Source organism: Mercenaria mercenaria, chromosome 7, assembly GCF_021730395.1.
Source record: "Mercenaria mercenaria strain notata chromosome 7, MADL_Memer_1, whole genome shotgun sequence".
Lineage (NCBI taxonomy): Eukaryota > Metazoa > Mollusca > Bivalvia > Venerida > Veneridae > Mercenaria > Mercenaria mercenaria.
The window spans coordinates 81,284,258-81,309,499 of NC_069367.1; the positions used below are offsets into that span (position 1 = coordinate 81,284,258).

At 35.9% G+C, this 25,242-nt stretch overlaps 1 protein-coding gene across 2 annotated transcripts in view; it reads left to right on the forward strand.

Annotated features, from left to right (window-relative positions):
• Positions 1 to 21,537, forward strand: part of LOC123553805 (WD repeat and FYVE domain-containing protein 2-like) — a 36,022-nt gene extending 14,485 nt beyond the window's left edge. The window contains exons 5-12 of one of the 2 annotated variants that reach the window (XM_045343466.2): positions 867 to 1,017; positions 1,649 to 1,761; positions 3,754 to 3,880; positions 4,542 to 4,647; positions 6,324 to 6,425; positions 7,682 to 7,812; positions 11,380 to 11,488; positions 18,889 to 21,537. In XM_045343466.2, the coding sequence (XP_045199401.2) occupies positions 867 to 1,017; positions 1,649 to 1,761; positions 3,754 to 3,880; positions 4,542 to 4,647; positions 6,324 to 6,425; positions 7,682 to 7,812; positions 11,380 to 11,488; positions 18,889 to 18,918 (869 nt within the window). In that variant the 3' untranslated portion in view covers positions 18,919 to 21,537. Of the gene's footprint in view, positions 1 to 866; positions 1,018 to 1,648; positions 1,762 to 3,753; positions 3,881 to 4,541; positions 4,648 to 6,323; positions 6,426 to 7,681; positions 7,813 to 11,222; positions 11,335 to 11,379; positions 11,489 to 18,888 lie in introns of those variants that run through there. The other variant, XM_045343467.2, reaches the window with a different exon arrangement.
• Positions 21,538 to 25,242: the final 3,705 nt, after the last annotated feature.

Below are 25,242 nucleotides of genomic sequence, written 5' to 3' on the forward strand. Positions count from 1 at the left end.
GTAAGACAACACTCAAATAGTGACTTTACCCCATTCTCTCAAAGTACTCGTATCCTGTAGATTATCGTAGTTATACTTACCCCATCTTTCAATACTATTCTTATCCCATAGACCATAGTAATGCTACTTATCCCATCCACCTATAGTATTCTTATCCCGTAGACCATAGTAGTGACTTCACCCCATCCACTCATAGTGTTCTTATCCCATAAACCATAGTAGTGATACTTATCCCATCCCTTTACAGTATCTTTATCCCATAAACCATAGTAGTGATACTTATCTCATCCCCTTACAGTATCTTTATCCCATAAACCATAGTAGTGATACTTATCTCATCCCCTTACAGTATCTTTATCCCATAAACCATAGTAGTGATACTTATCCCATCCCCTTACAGTATCTTTATCCCATAAACCATAGTAGTGATACTTATCCCATCCCCTTACAGTATCTTTATCCCATAAACCATAGTAGTGATACTTATCTCATCCCCTTACAGTATCTTTATCCCATAAACCATAGTAGTGATACTTATCCCATCTCCTTACAGTATCTTTATCCCATAAACCGTAGTATTGATACTTATCTCATCCCTTTACAGTATCTTTATCCCATAAACCGTAGTAGTGATACTTATCCCATCCCCTTGCAGTATCTTTATCCCATAAACCATAGTAGTGATACTTATCTCATCCCTTTACAGTATCTTTATCCCACAATCCATATGAATGATACATTTCCCATCCAGCTATAATAATTATTCTTATCACATAGACCATTGTACAGTAGTGATACTTATCCCATCAACACATATTTGTCTTTGGCAAAATTTGAATGTGATCATGGTTATCTGTATGTTTCAGCTCATCAGAACAGAGTTACAAGTATGCAGTTCACATTACAACGAGAGTGGTTGTTAAGTTGTGGCCGTGACAAATATTTCCAATGGCATTGTTCGGAAACTGGGCGCCGGCTAGGAGGGTACCAGGCCTCAGCCTGGTGCTTGTGTTTAGAGTATCCTTTGTTGGTGTCTCAGTAATAGGGACTGTATGGTACCTGTCAATAGCCAATTCTGATTACAGTTCTATCATTCTAGCAAAGTATTGGGAATAGTTTAGTCAATAGTGAACTTAATGGTTAAATTTTTGAGTAAATGCTGTTATACAGGATATAACATACTGATGAACTAAGGCCATTGTACACATGTAGAGTAACAATGCTCCTTAAATTCTGGCTGTGAACACAGTGTTTAGTTTTAATTGATTAAAGCATTTTGTGTCTGTGTTGTCTTGCTTTTATATAATTTCACAAAAATGTTCTGTAGGTCACCCTGAACTAGGTTTAGTCAAAATAATTTTTTTCTCAAGAAACTAACCTCCTAGGTGGCATGACTATGTTTCCCTTGAAGGTTTGATACATAACATTTGCGAAGGCACATATTCAAAGAATTTTGCTACATATGTTTCTTACATGTAGATGACAGCTAAAACTGGTTCATTTTTAGCAGTAAAACTCTGGTGAGTGATCTAGGGTCATGGTAACTCTCTAGGTATTATACAATTTTATCATTATGACTGTAAAGAAAACTGGAGAAATTCAGCTTATAACACTGTACCCAGTATTCTCCTCCTTAACTTCAGTATAGATTTGATGAGCAGTCTAATTATGTATTTGTTGGAGATTATTCTGGACAGATCTCAGTGCTGAAAATCAGTAACCAAACCTTTAACTTGATAACTACACTGAAAGGACACTCTGGTATGTATAAACTTTACACTTCAATCTCCTTGTTCGAATCTTGACATAATTCTGAAGACCTTCAGGTTTGGTCAAAGTAACTTTTCACATTTAACATATTTCTGTACATGTACATGTTTATGCCTACCAGTAGAGCAGTAGAGCACAGGTATGAACTGACAAATTGCATAGCATTTTTTCTTTTAGTAAATTTGACAGAATACAGTGTGCCTGTAGTAATTTGAAAAGTTGTCTAACACTTGTGGAGAAAAAGTCAGTACTGGTAAAGAATCCAGGAACAGTGGTAACAGATTAACTGACTGCCATTATGTTACTATCAATAAAATATTGTTAAAAATTGTGTTAGATTTAAAAAATAACTGTCTTGCTATGGACAGATTTGCTCAATAGAGGTGTCATTGTTTTTGCCCTGTCCATCCTTCCATTCGTCTGTCCATACGTCACACTTCATTTCCGATCAATAACTGGAGAACCATTTGATCTAGAACCTTCAAACTTCATAGGGTTGTTGGGCTGCTGGAGTAGACAGCCTCTATTGTTTTTGGGGTCACTCCGACATGGCGTCAAGGTTACAGGGGCATGAACATTGAAAACCATTTTCGATCAATAACTAGAGAACCACTTGACCCAGAATGTTAAAACTTCATAGGATGATTGGTCATGTAGAGTAGATGACCCCTATTGTTTTTGGGGTCACTCCGTCAAAGGTCAAGGTCACAGGGGCCTGAACATTGAAAACCATTTCCGATCAATAACTTGATTACCACTTGACCCAGAATGTTGAAACTTCATAGATGATTGTACATGCAGAGTAGATGACCCCTATTGATTTTGGGGTCACTCGGTTAAAGGTCAAGGTCACAGGAGCCTGAACATTGAAAACCATTTCCGGTCAGTAACTTGAGAACCACTTGACCCAGAATGTTGAAACTTAATAGGATGATTTGTCATGCAGAGTAGATGACCCCTATCAATTTTTTGGGTCACTGTTAAAGGTCAAGGTCACAGGGGCCTGAACATGGAAAACCATTTCCGATCAATAACTTGAGAACCTCTCAACCCAGAATGTTGTAACTTCATAGGATGATTGTTCATGCAGAGTAAATGACCCCTATTGTTTTTGGGGTCACTCCGTTAAAGGTCAAGGTCACAGGGGCCTGAACATTGATAACCATTTCCGAACAATAACTTGAGAACCTCTTGATCCAGATTGTTGAAACTTCATAGGATGATTGAACATGCAGAGTAGATGACCCCTATCGATTTTGGGGTCACTGTTAAAAGTCAAGGTCACAGGAGCCTGAACATAGAAAACAATTTCCGATCAATAACTTGAGAACCACTTGACCCAGAATGTTGAAACTTCATAGGATGGTTGAACATGCAGAGTAGATGACCCCTATTGATTTTTGGGTCAGTGTTTTAAAGGTCAAGGTCACAGGGGCCTGGTCATTTAAAATCATTTCCGGAAAATAACTTGAGAACCACTTGACCTAGAATGTTGAAACTTAACAGGATGATTGGACATGCAGAGTAGATGACTCCTATTTATTTTGAGGTCACTTGATCCAAGGTCAAGGTCACAGGAGCCTGAACAGTGACTTGAGAACCACTAGGCCAGGAGTGTTGAAACTTAGCGGGATGACTGGACATGCCAAGTAGATGATCCCTATTGCAGCCAACCATCAGTGTCCCTTTGACTTTCGCTCCTGACCCCTATTGACTTCTTGCCTATAGGACATTGCATTGGGAGAGACATGCGCTATTTTACAAAAGCAATTTCTAGTTTACCTTTGGCCTGCGGGTAGCAAGTGATCCTGCCTTTGTGACCAGTGCAGATGTGCAGGCTGATCATGGTCTGCACTGTTTGCTATTCAGTCAGTAAATATTCTGTGAACACCCCCTCAAATGGTATTGTCCAGATTGATTGATGGACCATTCCATTTTAGTAATTTAACAGGTTAAAGGTTAACAGGTATACATACATTACAGGAAGTGTACGTAGTTTAGCATGGGATGTCAGTAGAAGTTTGTTATTCTCTGGAAGTTACGATCAGTCAGTGATTGTCTGGGATATAGGTGGTCGTCAAGGAACAGCATTTGAATTACAGGGTCATCGGTAAGCTCTATACTAATGATACATTTTCCATGTAAATATATGTAATTAAAATGTCTCAAAATTGATCAGTTTTTTATACACAAACATGTAGCATGTAGTTGTAAATAGACAAATAGTGATGCCATGAATGATTTGGGGGTCACACTGGCTCAAAAACTTGTTTTAGGAACATTCAGTGACCACCTAGAATTTCACCTAATATAAGTAATAGAAATAGCCTCATTATCAACATTTTGAGGCACTTTCATTAAATTGTAGCATTTGGCTCAGGTGGTAAGTGGCTGAGGGAACCTATAAATGTTTTCATATGGATTTAGTTTTTTAACACTGGGCATTTTACGTTAGTGAGAATACAAGTCTAGAGTTTGAAAACAAGTATTGTTACAATATACTAGCATGTGCATTTTGTTACTTTTTTATTTATCAGTATGACATTGTTATCTAGATTGTGAGGGTATTGTAAAGCAAATTGATTGTTTTTATCTTTAGGTGAATGAAGCAGACTTGCTACCATTATGTTTACATAACATCCTCCGCAGACATTATGAACAGTATTTTTTTCATTTCATATCATATCTCTGATATTATCTAATGGAAAATTGGAATACTATTGAATGATTTAAATGTAACATGACTGGTTTTCAATATTGTTGTATTTCAGTGACCGAGTACAAGCCCTTGTGTACACTGCAGCCTCTAAGCAACTTTTATCAACAGCTGATGATAAAATTATAGGCCTTTGGGATATGGCAACCAAACGGATTGAGGTAATTATGTCTCCCACCACATAGTGGTGTGGGAGACATATTGATTTACTCCAGTCTGTGTGTCTGTCTGTCTGTCTGTGTGTCTGTCTGTCTTGTCTGTCACAAAGCTTGTCCGCACTCTAAGTTGAACATTTCTCATCTGATTTTCACCAAACTTAAACAAAATGTGTTTGACCATAAGACCTCGGCCAAGTTCGATAACTAGCTAAATCGGTCCAGGCGTATTGGAGTTATGGCCCTTGAATTACCAAAAATCAGCCTTTTTAATCTTGTTTGCACTCATAAGTCGAACATTTCTCATCTGATCTTCACCAAACTTGAACAAAATGTTTTTGACCATGAGACCTCAGCCAAGTTCGATAACTAGCCAAAACGGTCCTGGCATTTTGGAGTTATGGCCCTTGAATTACCGAAAAATTGGCCTTTTTACTCTTGTCCGCACTCTAAGTCGAACATTTCTCATCGGATCTTCACCAAACTTGAACAAAATGTGTTTGACCATGAGACCTCGGCCAAGTTTGATAACTAGCTAAATCGGTCTAGGCATTTTGGAGTTACGGCCCTTGAATTATCAAAACATCGGCCTTTTTACTCTTGTCTGCTCTCTCAGTCAAACATTTCTCATCCAATCTTCACCAAAGTTGAACAAAATGTATTTGGCCATAAGACCTTAGCCAAGCTAGACATTTTTGATAGGGGCAGTTGTGGGAGACATGCGCTTTTCTCAAAAGCATCTCTAGTTTTCAATTGAATTGTTGAATTTCAGAAAAATTATTACTTTAGCTGGGTAAATGTTTGAAGGAAAAGAAGTAGTATTTCATAACTTAAAAGTGTGCCCGAGCAATACCAAAGAGTTGCTTTCTTCAAAGCTGTAATATAATTTTTTGTTTTGTTTTGTTTTTATTTTTTGTTTGTTTTGGGTTTAACGCCATTTTTCAACAGTATTTTCAGTCATGTAATGGCGGGCAGTTAACCTAACCAGTGTTCTTGGATTCTGTACCAGTACAAACCTCTTCTCCACAAGTAACTGCCAACTTCCCCACATGAATTATCAGAGGTGAAGGACGAATGATTTCAGACACAATGTCTTTTATCAAATCGTCTTGGAGAACATATGCCCCTAAGCCCGGAGATCGAACTTGCAACCCTGTGATCTGTAGACCAACACTCTCCCTATTGAGCTCAGTGGGTGGGCACATGTAAAATTTAAATTTAGAAACATTGTTAGGCTTCTAAGTCAGAAATAATTTAAGGCTGACTTTATTATGTATGTAATTACAGTTACAATAGTAAGGTTATGAACATGTTCAGTGTGAGGCACACTACTTGACCGCACTCTATTGGTGTGTTATCAAAGCCCTATCCAAAGGCTTTATCCCTATGAATTTAATATGGTCCTCTGTTGTGGCTATGTTTGTTATTTACTATGCCCATCCATGTGTATGTGTGCGTCTGTGTAAATTCTTGTCCAGGCTATAACTTCATCTTTGTCTGTGTTTAGATTGATGAAATGACTATAAATGTAGAATTAAACTCTTCTCGCTCAGAGTCGTGAGAGGAGAGCAAAGTGCTAGAGTTATCATAGGTTTTATGCAATTCAGACATAATGATAAAAGAAGGAAAACAGCTGAATATGACACATTACTAGACTTGTATGTCATTAACTTTATTTTCAGACCCCAGAGTGGGCAGAGAATGACCATTGTCAGAAATGTGAGAAACCCTTCTTCTGGAACTTCAGAAAAATGTGGGAAGAGAAAACTATAGGCATTAGACAGGTAAGATCTTTGTAACCTCTCCTTGAAAACAATGCTTTGTTTACCAGTATTTAATATGGGCTGAATGCCATTTAGTTTACATTTTGTTGTTAGGCAGGTACTTATTAAACCCCCGCCACAAGTGGTTATAGGAATGGTCTCCGTCAGTCTGTCCATCCTTCTGTCTGTAACAGTTGTGTCCGCTTTGTATCTCCTAAACCCCTGGAAAGATTTTCTTGAAACTTGGATCAAATGTTCACATCATCAAGACGATATGTAGACTTCATGAGTCAGCCATGTAGATTCATAGTCAAGGTCACAACTTAAGGTTGAAGGGTTGAGCTTTCATTTTGTGTCCGCTCTGTATCTCTTTGAAGGATTTTCATGAAAGTTTGGTCAAGTGATCACCTCATCAAGACGATGTGCAGAACTTATGAGTCAGCCATGTAGACTCAAGGTCAAGGTCAAAGGTTTGAGCCTTCCATTTTTTGTCTGCTCTGTATCTCCTAAACCCCTTGAAGGATTTTCATGAAACTTTGGTTAAATGATCACCTCATCAAGACGATGTGCAGAACTCATGAGTCGAGGTCAAGGTCACAACTAAAGGTCAAAGGTTTGAGCCTTCCATTTTGTGTCTGCTCTGTATCTCCTAAATCCCTTCAAGGATTATCATGAAACTTTGGTTAAATGATCACCTCATCAAGATGATGTGCAGAACTTGTGAGTCAGCCATGTAGACTCAAGGTCAAGGTCACAACTTAAGGTCAAAAGTTTGAGTCTTCCATTTTGTGTCTGCGCTATATCTTCTGAACACCTTGAAGGATTTTCATGAAACTTACTAGTAATAGGTCAAATGATCACCACATCAAGATGATGTGCAGAACTAGATCATGAGTCAGCCATGTTGGCTCAAGGTCAAGGTCACAACTCAGTGTAAAAGGATTTTAGTATGACTTAGCTGAAATGTATATTCATGAAACTTATTCCTTCGATCTCTCAGCAGATCGCTTTGAACAAATTCATTGCTGTCGTCATACATGGACTATAAAATATACTTCACAACATGAATGCAATCACCCAATACCATCAACTCTTTCACTATGCATAACAGTGGTGGAAGATATAGCTGTCTTTCAGATTGCTTTGTTCAAATTTTAGTGAGTCCTTGACCAATTACTTTAGTGTCCTAGACTACATTCAGAAATATGATTGGAAAGCAATGCCTTTGTTTTTACTCTTCAGCATAGCAGTTTCAGATGGACTAATTTCTTTTTCAGCATCATTGTAGGAAATGTGGTAAAGCAGTATGTGAAAAGTGTAGTAATAAGAAATCAACGATACCTCCCATGGGTTATGAGTATGATGTGCGTGTCTGTGATGATTGTTATGAGAAGATTACTGATGAAGAGTAAGTACTTGTCTTCTTTGTACAGTGCAGTCTTTGTCATTGTAAACTATCATTTAACCCTAACCCTGCTAAATTTTTATAATGAATTTGTCCATCTTTCAATTTGGACAGTACCATTAGCTGTTTAAAGGGGTGCTTACCAAAAAGTTACTGGCTGAATAGAGAGCAGGCTGATCATGATCTACACTGGTCAGAATCAGTGGTGTCCAGCTTGATAAGGGTTAAGATCAGATTAATTTTCTGTCATTAGAAAAATTCAATCACTGTAACTGTGCTTGCAATTGCTGCTATTGTGGCCTGTTGGGAAGCCTGATAATAAACTATGTATGTGATGTCAACAGTAAACATTTTTTAGAGCAACTAAAGTTTCTACTTCGCATTGCCATTCAGATCTGAACGAATAACACAAATTCAGAGTATCATTTTGCTATTGATTGATTGTGTTTTTAGCTCAGGGGAATTTTTGTGATCACTCAATGTCCGGCGTCTGTCTGTTGTCTGTCTGTCTGTCAACATTTAGCTTGTGTATGCGATAGAGGCGGTATTTTTCAACTGATCTTCATGAATTTTGGTCAGAATGATTGCCTTGATGAAATCTAGGCAAAGATCGAAAATGGGTCATCTTGGATCAAAAACTAGGTCACTAGGTCAAATCAAAGAAAAACCTTGTGTATGCGATAGAGGCTGTATTTTTCAACTGATCTTCATGAAATTTTGTCAGAATGATTGCCTTGATGACATCTAGAACATGTTCGAAAATGGGTCATCTGGGATCAGAAACTAGGTCACTAGGTCAAATCAAAGAAAAACCTTGTGTATGCGATAGGGGCTGTATTTTTTTATTGATTTTCATGAAATTTGGTCAGTATGATTGCATTGATGAAGTCTAGGTTGAGTTTGAATATGTGTCATCTAGGGTCAAAAAAGTAGATCACTAGGTCAAATCAAAGAAAAACCTTGTGTATGCGATAGAGGCTGTATTTTTAAATAGATCTTCATGAAATTTGGTCAGAATGATTGCCTTGATGAAATCTAGGTCAAGTTTGAATATGGGTTATCTGGGGTCAAAAACTATGTCACTAGGTCAAATCAAAGATACCCTTGTGTATGCGATAGAAGCTGTATTTTTCAGTTGATCTTCATGAAATTTGGTTGGAATGATTGCCTTGATAAAATCTAGGTCAAGTTCAAATATGGGTCATCTGGATTCAGAAACTAGGTCACTAGGTCAAATCAAAGAAAAACCTTGTGTATGCGATAAAGGCTGTATTTTTCAATTGAGCCACGCCATGAGAAAACCAACATAGTGGGTTTGCGACCAGCATGGATCCAGACCAGCCTGCGCATCCGCGCACTCTGGTCAGGCTCCATGCTGTTCGCTAACAGTTTCTCCAATTCCAATAGGCTTTAAAAGCGAACAGCATGGAGCCTGACCAGACTGCGCGGATGCGCAGGCTGGTCTGGATCCATGCTGGTCGCATACCCACTATGTTGGTTTTCCCATGGCGCGGCTCAATTGATCTTCATAAAGTTATGTCAGTTTTATGTCAGAATGATTGCCTTGTTGAAATCTAGGTCGAGTTTGAATATGGGTCATCTGAAGTCAAAAACTAGGTAACTAGGTCAAATCAAAGAAAAACCTTGTGTATGCAATAGAGACTGTTTTTTTTAGCTCATCTGATTTTTTGAAAAAAAATGATGAGTTATTGTCATCACTTGAGCGGTTGTCGGCGTCTGCGTTGCCTGGTTAAGTTTTATGTTTAGGTCAGCTTTTCTCCTAAACTATCAAAGCTATTGCTTTGAAACTTGGAATACTTGTTTACCATCATAAGCTGACCCTGTATAGCAAGAAACATAACTCCATCTTGCTTTTTGCAAGATTTATGGCCCCTTTTGTACTTAGAAAATATCAGATTTCTTGGTTAAGTTTTATGTTTAGGTCAACTTTTCTCCTAAACTATCAAAGCTTTTGCTTTGAAACTTGGAATACTTGTTCACCATCATAAGCAGACCCTGTACATCAAGAAACACAACTCCATCTTGATTTTTGCAATAATTATTGCCCCTTTTGGACTTAGAAAATCAGTTTTCTTGGTTAAGTTTTGTTTAGGTCAGCTTTTATCCTAAACTATCAAAGCTATTGCTTTAAAACTTGCAACACTTGTTCACCATCATAAGCTGACCCTGTACAGCAAGAATCATAACTCCATCCTGCTTTTTGCAAGATTGATGGCCCCTTTTGGACTTAGAAAATATCAGATTTCTTGGTTAAGTTTTATGTTTAGGTCAACTTTTTCTCTTAAACTATCAAAGCTATTGCTTTAAAACTTGCAACTCTAATTCACCATCATAAGCTGACCCTGTACAGCAAGCAACATAACTCCATCCTGCTTTTTGCAATAATTATTGCCCCTTTTGGACTTAGAAAAATCATTTTTTTGGTTGAATATTATGTTTAAGTCAACTTTTCTCATAAACTATCAAAGCTATTGCTTTAAAACTTGCAACAGTTTTTCACCATCATATGTGGACACTGTACATCAAGAAACATAACTCTATCCTGCTTTTTGCAAGAGTGATGGCCCTTTTTAGACTTAGAAAATCATGGGTAGGACAATATTTATATTATACAAAAAAAATCAGACGAGCGTCAGCACCCGCAAGGCGGTGCTCTTGTTTCAATTGGTCTTCATGAAGTTTGGTCAGAATGATTGCCTTGATGAAATCTAGGTCGAGTTTGAATATGGGTCATCTGGGATCAAAAACTAGGTCACTAGGTATTGCAGAAAAACCTTGTTAGCTATCCATAAACCTGTTCTTCCTGAAGAACTTCTCTATGAAAGCTAGGTCAAATGTGAAACTGTGCTATCTTGATTCAAAAACTACTATTATCATTCGGAGGCCAAATTTTCAACCTGATCTGCATGAAACAGTGTCAGGATGTTTATCTTTATGAAAACTAGGTCAGGTTTGAAACTACGGTTGAAAACTAGATCACTGGTAATAGAAAAAGCTCATTACCACTGTAGAGACAACATTTTCTGCTTCATCTATGAAACCTGGTCAAAGTGCTTGGCTTGATAAAATCTAGATCTAGTTAGAAGCTGGAACATCATTGGTTAAACTAGATCACTGGGTAATAGAAAAAGCTTGTTTACACTCTGTAAGCCACAGTTTCTACCTGATCCTAGAATGCTTGTCATTATGAAATGTAGGTCATACTAGAAACTGTGTCATCCAGGTGAAAAGCTTAAAAGTTGGGAATTAAAGGTTTCTTACTCTATCTTTATGTAAAAGGTCATCACTAGGTCAAATTATAGAATATCATTGTTAATACATTAGACGTCACGTATTCTACCTTATCAGTATGAAACCATGTCAGAATGTTAATGATTAATAATTAATTATAGGTCAAACTTGAAATTGGACCATCTTGGATAGAAAGAAGGCAAGGTCAGGGTACAAGGTAATCTGATTAAAATCATCTCCTCAATAATGCTACACATGGAACAGGGCCTTCCTGCTGGCTCTGGTATTAATGGAATGAGTTTCATTTCTTATTTACAGACGAGCTCCGTTAGCCACATTCCACGATGCCAAACATGCAGTCATCTACATGTATTTAGAAGAAACTAGAAAACGTTTATTAACTGTTGGAAGAGATAAAGTTATAAAGGTAAATTAAAAGAAGGAATTTAACTCAGACTAATAAGTTCAGAGATCAGCTACACTGTTAGTTATATTACCATATTTTGAAATCGGCATCATTTTTAGTTCATCTGATTTTTTGAAAAAAAATTATGAGTTATTGTCATCACTTGAGCGGTTGTCGGCGTCGGCGTCGGCGTCTGCGTCGGCGTCGGCGTTGCCTGGTTAAGTTTTATGTTTAGGTCAGCTTTTCTCCTGAACTATCAAAGCTATTGCTTTGAAACTTGGAATACTTGTTCACCTTCATAAGCTGACCCTGTATAGCAAGAAACATAACTCCATCTTGCTTTTTGCAAGATTTATGGCCCCTTTTGTACTTAGAAAATATCAGATTTCTTGGTTAAGTTTTATGTTTAGGTCAACTTTTCTCCTAAACTATCAAAGCTATTGCTTTGAAACTTGGAATACTTGTTTACCATCATAAGCAGACCCTGTACATCAAGAAACATAACTCCATCTTGCTTTTTGCAAGAATTATTGCCCCTTTTGGACTTAGAAAATCAGTTTTCTTGGTTAAGTTTTATGTTTAGGTCAGCTTTAATCCTAAACTATCAAAGCTATTGCTTTAAAACTTGCAACACTTGTTCACCATCATAAGCTGACCCTGTACAGCAAGAAACATAACTCCATCCTGCTTTTTGCAAGATTTATGGCCCCTTTTGGACTAAGAAAATATCAGATTTCTTTGTTAAGTTTTATGTTTAGATGAACTTTTTCTCTTAAACTATCAAAGCTATTGCTTTGAAACTTGCAACACTTGTTCACCATCATAAGCTGACCCTGTACAGCAAGCAACATAACTCCATCCTGCTTTTTGCAATAATTATTGCCCCTTTTGGACTTAGAAAATCATTTTCTTGGTTGAGTATTATGTTTAAGTCAACTTTTCTCATAAACTATCAAAGCTATTGCTTTAAAACTTGCAACAGTTTTTCACCATCATAAGTGGACACTGTACATCAAGAAACATAACTCTATCCTGCTTTTTGCAAGAATGATGGCCCTTTTTATACTTAGAAAATCATGGGTAGGACAATAGTTCTATTATACAAAAAAAATCAGATGAGCGTCAGCACCCGCACGGCGGTGCTCTTGTTAGCTCTACTATACGAAGTATCGAGAGCTGTCGTACTCGACCCTGGGTTGGTGTCTTTCTGCGTCCGCACCTTGGCTAAAGTTTTGATGTACTTTCTCTTCATCTCTGTAATTACTTGATGACTTTTGTTTCAAACTTAATATAGTTATTCCTCATCATCACCAACATTATATGACACAAGGGCCATAACCCTTACAGCAATATTTCATGAATTACACCCCCCACACACACCCCACACACACACACACACACTTTGACTTAGTATTTCAGGTTAATGTTTTGATGCACTTTCACTCTATATGAATTATTACAAAATGGATTTGATTCAAACTTAAAATAGTAGTTCCACATCATCACCCACATCATATGATACAAGGTCCATAACTCTAGCAGCAATTTTTCAAGAATTATGCCCACCTTTTACGTAGAATTTAAGGTTTAATTTTGAAAAAAAAAAAAATATATATACTGCTATAGGAAATCCTGTATTCTTATATCCGTAATGTACTAAACTTGCTATTTATTATTCACATTAATTTATGTAATATTTTAAAAAAACAGTAGATCTATACGTTTTTCCGCCATTCAACGTAACGTTTACTTCATGACGTCACGTCCGTTGTTTTATTATGTATTTATCCTGATGAAGGTGTAAGCGCCGAAACGTTGATTAAAGATAAATATTCACGTGTTGTTGTTGAATTTTACCATCGTATACGTCGTTATTATCAACAGAATGGCATCTTCTGATCCACGTGTACATCTACTAGAACAACTTGCGGAAAAACAAATGAAAAGCACTTTACATGCAAAATTCCTTGAAAACTGCAGAGCGGAAAACGTTATACCAAAAGGACTCAGACTAAAACTAAAAGTAAATGTTGGAAGAGGTGAAACAGAATTACAAAGATCGGTAGATGATCTTCTTCGAAAAGTAAGTGGTGATATTTGTGACCGGATCCACGATGACCACCTGAGACGCTCCACAGAACATGGCCGTCTTCTAGAAGAAACAAGACAGGAGATTCAAAAAAACTGAACAATGAAGAGATGTTCAATGTTGATTTGAACATTCACGAGAAAATCGAAAAAAAGAAAGAGGTACTTCTAAGTAAACACCGAAAAAAGCTAGAATTTCTCAAACGGTCAACCCAAGAACAAGATGGCGCTATCATTATTGATAGTGCGAATGATTCATCATCTGCCACCAAGGTCGTCAAAAATAGCTTTAAAGAATCAACCAAACAAAACAGAGGAGGTAAATCGAAAACGCCCAAACCGCCTAAACCACACACTCACCGGAAACACCCGTCTAAACAGCAACCGGAGAAGAGAACAACTGGAAGTGAGAGTAATGGTAAAAGTGGACCGTCAGTACCACATTGTGTGAACAAAGAAATAGAAAACATGCAGCAAAAAAACGTGACAGCCCCGGGCAGAAGGGAAACCTACGCAGATGTCACGAGAAACGGGGCAAAAAAGTTGACAGACGTTTCCAGTCTCCAGAAAACTCTGGAGATGCTGACAAAAGTTGTTGCGGACCTACTGACAGTCACAGCACCGGAAGTGGACGACGCCAGAGGAGATTCATCAGAGTCGCAGACAAGAAGACCTGGAGGAAAACCAAAAAAAGGCTACGGAAAATACAGAGCGGGAAGAGGACGGTTTTGAACCTTTCTTCCATACAGTTAAGTGACGATGATTATATTCTTTTAGGTAAGGGTTTAAAATTTTGCCCAAAGACTAAATCTCATGATAAGGTAAAACTTGCAGAGGACATCTTTAAGTTTACTCGTAGAATTAGACTAAAAGAGTATTTTCATAGCCAGGCAAATACGGAGTTTGATGATAGTGAACTAAACGATATTGACTCTTATCGCCATTTTTCATTTTTCAATAAAAAAAGGATCGTCATTTACCCCACCCGCTGGACGTGATGTGTATCTGGATTTTTATATAAATGCGGTGACGGAAGAAATCTTGCAGTCCGAGCATAACCGGAAACGGTACAGTAATATTACAAAAGCTGAACTTGAATCTTTGCGAAAACTATCACAAGATAAAACTATTGTGATCAAAAAAGCAGATAAATCAAATACAATTGTAATTATGAACACTGAAGATTATAAAAACGAGGTATTGCGACAATTGAATAATGATAAATATTACGAAAAATGTACAAACGATCCCACAGACTAAATAAAACGTAATATATCACAATGTGTTGCAAATATTGAAACTACAGACGAGTTTGACACTTTTCCAGCAAACATTCGTACGCCATGTTTTTATATCTTACCAAAGATACACAAACAACCAGACAACAATTTACCTATGCAATATCCCGGAAGGCCCATTGTTTCAGCGTTTAGTTCTCCTACTGAGAATATTTCCAAATATATTGACTACATATTAAAGCCATACATGGTCGGTTTGCCTTCATATGTAAAAGACACGGCAGATTTCATAAATAAAGTGAAGCATATTAAACTTGAAACTAAATCATATTTAGTAACGCTTGACGTAACATCACTTTATACAAACATCCCTCATGATGACGGTATAAACGCCTGTAAGTCATTTTTACAACAAAATATACATGGTAGAAATTTATCAACTGATGAAATCGCCCGTTTAATAAGACTTGTACTTGAAAATAACTACTTCAAATTCTGTGAACAGTTTTATTTACAAAAGATGGGTACAGCAATGGGGAGTTCCATGGCACCATCATATGCATCTCTCTTCATGGGAAAACTTGAACAGGATTTCCTTCACTCAAGGGGAGTTAAGCCATCTCTGTGGTTACGGTTCCTAGATGACATTTTTATGATTTGGAACCACTCGTTAGAAGAGTTAGAGTCCTTTATCAACGAACTTAACAAATTTCATCCAAATATCAAATTTACTACTACAATATCAGAAAGTACTGTTTCGTTCTTAGATGTACAAGTATCCAAAAACAAATCGCTAGGAATTGACACTGATATTTACGTGAAAGAAACAAATACCCATCAATACCTAGATTACACCTCTTGTCATCCGAAACAATGCAAAGATGGAATCCCATACAGTCAGGCAAAGCTGTGCAGGAGAATTATTTCTAATGACGAAAAATTCAACTCATCTCTTAATGATTTACGGAGCTACTTCAAAGATAGAAATTTTTCGGATTCTGTGATAGACAGTGCATTCAATAAGGTGTCGAGGTCGTCACAAAACGAAGCCCTGACGCCTTCAGATAAAAATAAAACAAGTGTTATTCCTTTCACCGTAGAATATAATCCATCATTACCAAATATAGGTGGAACAATTCACAAGTATTGGGATCTTCTGAACATTGCAAAGAATACAAATGTTAAATTTGTTCATGACGAATACAAACCTATAGTGGCGTACAGATGTACAAGAAATTTAAGCGACTACTTAGTAAGTTCCGACTTCAAACTGAACACTGAAACATACATCACGCAGAAATGTAACAGGAAACGATGTTCCCACTGTCTACGAATCAACTCTGGATCCTCATTTAGCAGTACAGTTACAGGAGAAACATTTTCTTTACGATATGATACAAACTGTCAATCTAAAGATGTTGTATACTTAATAACGTGTAAAAGATGCAATATGCAATATGTTGGGCAGACTACGCAACAGGTTTCATGGCGTATGAATAGCCATAAATTTGACATATCTAATTTTACAGATCCTGCATATTCCACGTTGGTTGCTGGTCATTTTAATCAAGATGACCATAGTATTGATGACTTCACATTTATGCCTATTGATGTGGTAAATAATCAAATTAACCGGTTATGCAAGGAAACATTCTGGATTCATAAGTTAAAAACACTCAATCCTGATGGACTTAATTCAAAAACATTGTTTAATGTGTAATGAATTTTACATGTATATGTGTTTGTTGTAAGTACTATTGGTTGTTAGTACTTGTAAGTGGTTGTTAGTACTATTGCGTTTTTTCCTATTTAAGGTTTTTTATATATACTGCTATAGGAAATCCTGTATTCTTATATCCGTAATGTACTAAACTTGCTATTTATTATTCACATTAATTTATGTAATATTTTAAAAAAACAGTAGATCTATACGTTTTTCCGCCATTCAACGTAATGTTTACTTCATGACGTCACGTCCGTTGTTTTATTATGTATTTATCCTGATGAAGGCGTAAGCGCCAAAATGTTGATAAAAGATAAATATTCACGTGTTGTTGTTGAATTTTACCATCGTATAGGTTTAATTTTGATGCATTTTCACTATATCTCTATCATTATGGAGAGGATTTGATCCAAACTTAAAATAAATGTTCCACATCATCACTCACATCATATGACACAAGGGTAATAACTCTTGCACTATTATTTCATGAATTATCCCCCTTTTTTTCTTAGAATTTATGGTTAATTTTGATGCATTTTCACTATATCTCTATTCTTACAGGGAGGATTTGATCCAAACTTAAAATAAATGTACTCACATCATATGACACAAAGGCGATAACTCTTGCACTATTATTTCATTAATTATCCCCCTTTTTACTTGCACTCTATCTCAGTTATTACTATATGGATTTGATTCAAAATTAAAATGGTTGTTCCACCTTATCACCCATATCATATGACACAAGGCACATAACTCTTGCACCAATTATTCATGAATTATGCCCCCCCTTTTACTTAGAATTTAAGGTTAATTTTGATGCATTTTTTCTATATCTCTGTTATAACAGAGAGGATTTGATTCAAACTTAAAGTAGTTGTTCAACATCATCACTCACATCATAGGACACAAGGACCATAACTCTAGGACCATTATTTCATGAATTATCTCCCCTTTTAACTTAGAATTTCAGGTTAAAGTTTTTGTGCACTTTCACTCTATCCCAATTATTACTAATTGAATTTGATTCAAACTTAAAGAAGTTGTTCCACATCATCACCCACATCATATGACACAAGGACCATAACTCTAGGACCATTATTTCATGAATTATCTCCCCTTTTAACTTAGAATTTCAGGTTAAAGTTTTGGTGCACGTTCACTCTATCCCAATTATTACTAACTGGATTTGATTCAAACTTAAAGAAGTTGTTCCACATCATCACCCACACCATATCACACTAGGAGCATCACTCTTGCACCAATATTTCATGAATTGTGCCCCCGTTTTGCTTAGAATGATATTTATTTAATGTCCTTTATCTCTCTTATTACTTAATTCTTTTGACACAGACTCCAGTTATTTTCCAATATCTTCATCCTCATTGGAGTCATTAAACACTCAAGTGACAGCTCCAGCTTCCTCAGATATGCCCTGTTTCACTATCAAGCATCAAAATAGTCGAAAAGTTTGCATAAAGAGTTCAGTATGTCCAGTTATTATTAAAAAATGTGTTCAGATTCCATTTTTCCTGCTTTTATTTCTTTGGTTTGACATGCAGTAAGCAAGCTACTAACTCATCTTTTTTCCTGAATATTATCAAATTTTAAAGAAAAAATACATCAACATTTTATTTTTTCTTTGGGGTAAATATTTTTAATTCCCCGCCCCAAGTGGTGGGTGGTTATTGCAATGGTCTGCGTCTGTCCATCTGTCCATCCGTAACATTTTGTGTCTGCTCTTTATCTCCTAAACCCCTTGAAGGATTTTCAGATTCATGAAACTTGGGTCAGATGATCACTTCATCTAGACGATATGCAGAACTCATGAGTCAGCCATGTCGGCTTAAGGTCAAGGTCACAACTCAAAGTCAAAGGTTTGAGCCTTCCATTTTTTGTCTGCTCTGTATCTCCTAAACCAGAGGCCTCCGTGGCCGAGTGGTTATGGTTGCTGACTTCAAATCACTTGCCCCTCATCGATGTGGGTTCGAGCCTCACTCGGGGCGTTGAATTTAGTTACTGTAAGTGGATAAGATTGATATATTGATGACATCACTTGCCTCTCATCTTGTGGGTTTGAGCCCTGCTTGAGTTTTCTTGTGTAGGAATCATTCAGCTGGCTTACTGAAGGTCAGTGATTCTACCCAGGTGCTGTCTGTGTCTATAAGAATGCAGAGAAAGGCACATAGTGTCTCCCTCCGCTGTTCAGTGTTGGAAAGTTTCCATATATTCTAATCTGTGTTGTGTCTTAAAAGCAAACAGATGAAAAACAGGAACAGTATCTTCACCTAGCTGTTCTGTCATATTTAGACAAATTCTTTCGGACTGTTTATATATAATAACCAATAAATATTTCTTTCAATGATATACAGATATGGGACCTGAGCAGTGTATTGCATTAGGAAATGATCAACTATAGGGTATAACTGTCACCAACTCTGTCGTCAAGGAGACACAAGCAGAACAACAAATTTCAAAGGTCAAGTCACAAGTCACTCAGCAGACATCACATAGCTGGTGGAAGGCACATTTTTGTCTTGGTTGTAAATTTGTAGATTTTTGAAAAAAGTGAGGATCAAAAATTAGTATGTGAAATAGAGGATTTTTAGATTTCATGGATATTGTTATTTTTATGTGGTATTTGAGAATCATTTTAAGCAAAGCCATTTAGATTTGCGCCTTCGGGAAACAGCAGTTATGAAGTTGCAAAAGATTGGTGCATTTTCATGTTTTGAAAACATTAATTTTCTCAAACTAGTGTCTGTATTTTTGAGCATAGAAGAGTTAAGAAAGAAGTCAAACACATGACATACAGTACAACTTCTCAAATATGAACTGTGGAAGAAAGACTAAAATATCTTATTGTACAGAGGATGGTGCTTTTAAAAAGTTAATCTACTTAAGTTCTATGTAATGAAATATCTGTCTTTTTAGAGAAGCTTGCTCCATGGTGGTGTTGTTAAGAGAGGTTATACTGCATGGCATTGTCAATTTTTTATTATTGACACAAATGAGGTACTATTCTCAGTGTTTATATCATTTTCTTTAGAAGTCATGTTTTATGCATAGTGTGGTCCATATCAATTTTCAGATTTTCTAGAACAAAAAGGGAACAACTTTTTAAATGGAATGCAGTTTGTTTGTTCATTACCATCAGTCACTGCCATTAATTTGAACAATTGACACATATTACAAAAGGAATGAAAATGTATCAATAAAAACACTTACCATATTCACCAATATAAGTGCTCCCTTCCCTAATAAACCACACACTCCTGTAGTTATGGGGGAAATGCTATAAGTAAATGCTGGAAGTTTTATAATTGTTGATATTCATTAGTAGCTGAATTTATTTAATAGTTTCTTCAAAATAAAGGAAACATTTTGGTCCCCGAATAGTCAATCCCCTTTTGCACATGCAAAGCCCCCATAGGCATTTACCTGGTGATAAACTTTAAGAATTTTTATCAACAGCTCCAGTTTACTTTATAACAAATACACATACCTGTTTGTTTGATTTTAAGATATTTTAAAGTCACAACCAGTAACCCATATGGGTGACTCCCGCTGAGGACTTTAGAATGCCAGGTATAAAACACCCATACATAGGACTTGTTGCTTTTATTTAGTTGGAAGAGCATGGGCTCGGACTTATGACCATGATTGCAGACATTGCTTGCACTGGATCACTGCCTTCGCTCTTCATACATGCCTGTAGCTATGAACTTGATTTATGAATGTTTTAAACCCAAATTTGACTTTTGTCATTGGTCAGTTTCAAGACTTGAGCCCAGAATCCACCAGTCAGATGCCAGTTTGTAGACTGGTCCCCAGCCTTGAATCCTACTATTTTTTGCTTTCAAGATATAAAGATACATCATGTATTGTAAAATGTTAGTGTCCCCGATGTATGTGTAAGAAATGTTTGCCTATTATTGTGTGGTCTGGGAAGTAATTTAGAGCTACAGCATTTTAATATAAATGCATTTCCTCCCCCACCCCACCCACCATTACCTTGGAAATATGAAGACAAAAATTGTAGATCTAACAAGAATTGCTCAGATTGAAGAAATTTGTGAAGACTTGGACATTTAAAGCAAATCCTATCAGTGCACTTACGTTAGATATATGGAGGTAAAAGTTAAAAAAAGTTAAGTCCTTTTGCTGCAATTCATTTGCTATGGTTACAGCAGATAGGTATAGTTTAGGTAGAAGTTTATACATACATATGAAGTCATTACACATAGTAAGTTTGACTGAATTTTCTTTTTGGCATTTTATTCACATGTTTATGGTAGCTGAGTTTTAACTGTAAATAGAACACCTAACATCCAACTGCCAATTTTTTATGTAATGTGAATACCATCTTCTTGATCAGTCCACAAAATTAAATCCCAGTGAACAAATGAAATTTCCTCCTCATTATTTCCTCAGATGTTATAATCAGCGTACTCTTATTCCAAGCAAACAGTTGTTTTTTTTTCCAAAATCATAGAATGTTATACCTGCAACAGTTATTTTAAGTAATGATATTTGTATTTTATGAAGTGAAAACAAAATTCCCTATATTTATGTACAAATCAAGGAAAAGGATTTATGTTTGCAAAATGGTTCTTTCATTTTAACTTCATTTGTAAAGTCTTAGTTTTACAATAGCATCTCTTGCATTGTAGATAATCTTTTTTGCTATATTTTTTCCTATAATCTTGTATTTTAGCTGTGAGACATTGATAGAGTAGCTGGAGTGCATTCTTTCTCTTTAACTGTGATATGGGAACAAAAATTGTGTGCTATGTATGATTAAAAATTTTGAAACCTTTTTTTTTTAACTTTTATTTTACAAATAGTTGATGTGTTCTATCTGAAGCATGGTAAATTGCAAGTTTCTGTGATGCCTTTCTTGAGTGGTATGTTAAAAATGAAATGAAAATTTATGTGAGCAGGTCTCCTGTGTGTATACATATATGCCATGGTAAATACACACTCAATGTTCGATTCACCTTGTATTTTACTTTATTCTAGGTGAATTGTATATTACTTTATTCTAAAGAAATCCAATGGTGGTAATAAGAACTTTCTTTTTTTTTCTAGATATATTGGTAAGTCTTGAATTTATCATCAAAAAGCAATTTTGATAAACTGCATAGCTTATTTTCCATTGTGTATTTAAGCATTTTTGTGTCATAACTTTCCAAAATTTAAATTTTCACTCCATGTTTAACTAGATCTACTGTCAAAATATCTTGGCATAGGAACAGTCCAAATGCCAGATATTTTTAAATGCAAAAAAAATCATGTTTATGAAATTTCCATGGGCAAAACATTTCATTAAAGTGATTGAAGATTTATGAAAAATTTAAAAAGATTTTATTACCATCTAGATACTTGAAGAATGATACACTTACAAATGTATATCTGGATATAGAAATATAAAGATGAAATTAAATTCATAAAAATCTCAATTATTTGCTGATCAATCAGTAACTTTTGATAAAGGTAACACTTTCTCAGTGTCCTTGAGTCAATTAATATGATTGTGTTATGAGGTTGGTATTTGATTTCCCAAAAGGATGTTTCTAACTAGGCCTACTCACATGGGTACCTTTAAGATATAAAACATAAAAATTAGATACACATCATATTTATCATCCACATAAAAATTTCTGTATATTTTGACTCGACATGTTGAGTTCGGTAAATTTGTATGCCTTACATTCTGTGCAATATGTTGAAGCTTTGACATGATGTGTGTTATTATTTTCATTGTATTAAATGTAAATTGTGCTGTGTCTGGATGAATGCTTTATATTTTTAACATTGACACTTTGCCAAAACTTTCTTAACACCAGGTCAGAACTGTAGTGACTTGTCCCTTAAGTTTATCAAATTACAACATTTTACTGTTCAGAGCTGCCGTTGCCGCTGTGTGTAAGGCTCCGTGTGAGATTCATATATCCCCAAATAATTTTTTTATAATCATTGGGTAGCTTTCCAGCTGGTTTATGGAGTGGCATTGTTCTACTATGCTTGAATAAAACTGGAAAGTTGTAATTAAGCAAGTTTTCACAACTTAAATTGTGAACTCCCATATTAAAATGGACTGTTTGCTTGTATTTCTCTTTTGTTATGGTTTTCTTTCATTTTGGAGAAATCATTGTTACAGAATACACTTGAGGTGTTTTTTATTTAAAGGAGATTTTAATGTGCAAAATAATTATGGATTCTTTAAAAATATTATGAAAATGCTACGACTTTATTTACTTTCAGAATTATGTTTATGATCACTTCGTTCATTTATTTAAAGAATGTCTATTCTATGTCATGTGACTAAAAATGCATTATATTAGAAACTGTGTAGAAGATAATAAAATTTAAGTTTGGAAACCAGTCATAGAATGCACTCTTGTCATTGGTCAATGTTAAATTTGTGTTCAGAAACAACCAATCAGATGCTAGAATTTAGACTGGTCTCCAGACTCTAGTTTTATTCCCTTTGCACCTAGGTCATATTTACTGACTGATATACATTACTTTTACTTACGTCTATATTGTATTTTATGAGAGTTATGAAAGTATTGTATTTGTACAACAGGTAGATAATGAACTTGTTTGCAGGTTTATTGAACAGTTTAAAAATGTCATTTTGTAGATGAATCCTTACATTATTACATTTTCCCCACAATATCCTTTATTTTGTCTGTGGATATAGCATAAAATGTAAAGAAGCAGCACTGACTTTCAGACTGTACCAATATCTGAAAATTATCAGAAAAAATCAAACCAGCAGTCTAATGTGCAATGTATTAAAAGCATTATATTTAATGTTTGTATATACAGTATTTTTAGCTCACCTGAGCAATGCTCAGGTGAGTTTTTCTGATCGCTCGATGTCCGGCGTCTGTCGTCCGTCTGTCGTCTGTCTGTCGTCTGTCTGTCAACATTTAGCTTGTGTATGCGATAGAGGCTGTATTTTTCAATTAATCTTCATGAATATTGGTCAGAATGATAACCTTGATGAAATCTAGGCCGAGTTCGAAAATGGGTCATCTCGGGTCAAAAACTAGGTCACTAGGTCAAATCAAAGAAAAACCTTGTGTATGCGATAGAGGCTGAATTTTTCAATTCATCTTCATGAATATTGGTCAGAATGATAACCTTGATGAAATCTAGGCTGAGTTCGAAAATGGGTCATCTCGGGTGAAAAACTAGGTCACTAGGTCAAATCAAAGAAAAACCTTGTGTATGCGATAGAGGCTGTATTTTTCAATTGATCTTCATGAATATTGGTCAGAATGATTGCCTTGATGAAATCTAGGCCGAGTTCGAAAATGGGTCATCTTGGGTCAAAAACTAGGTCACTAGGTCAAATCAAAGAAAAACCTTGTGTATGCGATAGAGGCTGTATTTTTCAATTAATCTTCATGAATATTGGTCAGAATGATAACCTTGATGAAATCTAGGCTGAGTCCGAAAATGGGTCATCTCGGGTGAAAAACTAGGTCACTAGGTCAAATCAAAGAAAAACCTTGTGTATGCGCTAGAGGCTGTATTTTTCAATTGATCTTCATGAATATTGGTCAGAATGATAACCTTGATGAAATCTAGGCCGAGTTCGAAAATGGGTCATCTCGGGTCAAAAACTAGGTCACTAGGTCAAATCAAAGAAAAACCTTGTGTATGCGCTAGAGGCTGTATTTTTCAATTGATTTTCATGAGTATTGGTCAGAATGATTGCCTTGATGAAATCTAGGCCGAGTTCGAAAATGGGTCATCTCGGGTCAAAAACTAGGTCACTAGGCCAAATCAAAGAAAAACCTTGTGTATGCGATAGAGGTGGTATTTTTCAATTGATCTTCATGAATTTTGGTCAGAATGATTACCTTGATAAAATCTAGGCCGAGTTCGAAAATGGGTCATCTGGGGTCAAAAACTAGGTCACAAGGTCAGATCAAGGAAAAACCTTGTGTATGCGATAGAGGCTGTATTTTTCAATTGATCTTCATGAATTTTAGTCAGAATGATTACCTTGATGAAATTTAGACCAAGTTCGAAAACGGGTCATCTTGGGTGAAAAACTAGGTCACTAGGTCAAATCAAAGAAAAACCTTGTGTATGCAATAGAGGCTGTATTTTTCAACTGATCTTCATGAAATTTAGCCAGAATGATTACCTTGATAAAATATAGGACGAGTTCGAAAATGGGTCATCTGGGGTCAAAAACTAGGTCACTAGGTCAAATCGAAGAAAAACATTGTGTATGCAATAGAGGATGTATTTTTCAGTTGATCTTCATGAAATTTTGTCAGAGTGATTGCCTTGATGAAATCTAGGTCGAGTTTGAATATGGGTTATCTGAGGTCAAAAACTAGGTCACTAGGTCAAATTAAAGAAAAATCTTGTGTATGCGATAGAGACTGTTTTTTTCAATTGATTTTTATGAAATTTGGTCAGGATGATTGCCTTGATGAAATCTAGGTCGAATTTGAATATGGGTCATCTGAGGTCAAAAACTAGGTCACTTGGTCAAATCAAAGAAAAAACTTGTGTATGTGATAGAGGCTGTATTTTTCAATTGATCTTCATAAAGTTTGGTCAGAATGATTGCCTTGATGAAGTCTAGGTCGAGTTTGAACATGGGTCATCTAGGGTCAAAAACTAGGTCATATCTAAGAAAATGCTTGTTTTATCGCAAGAGACCAGTTTTTTGGTCCAATCTTAATGAAAAT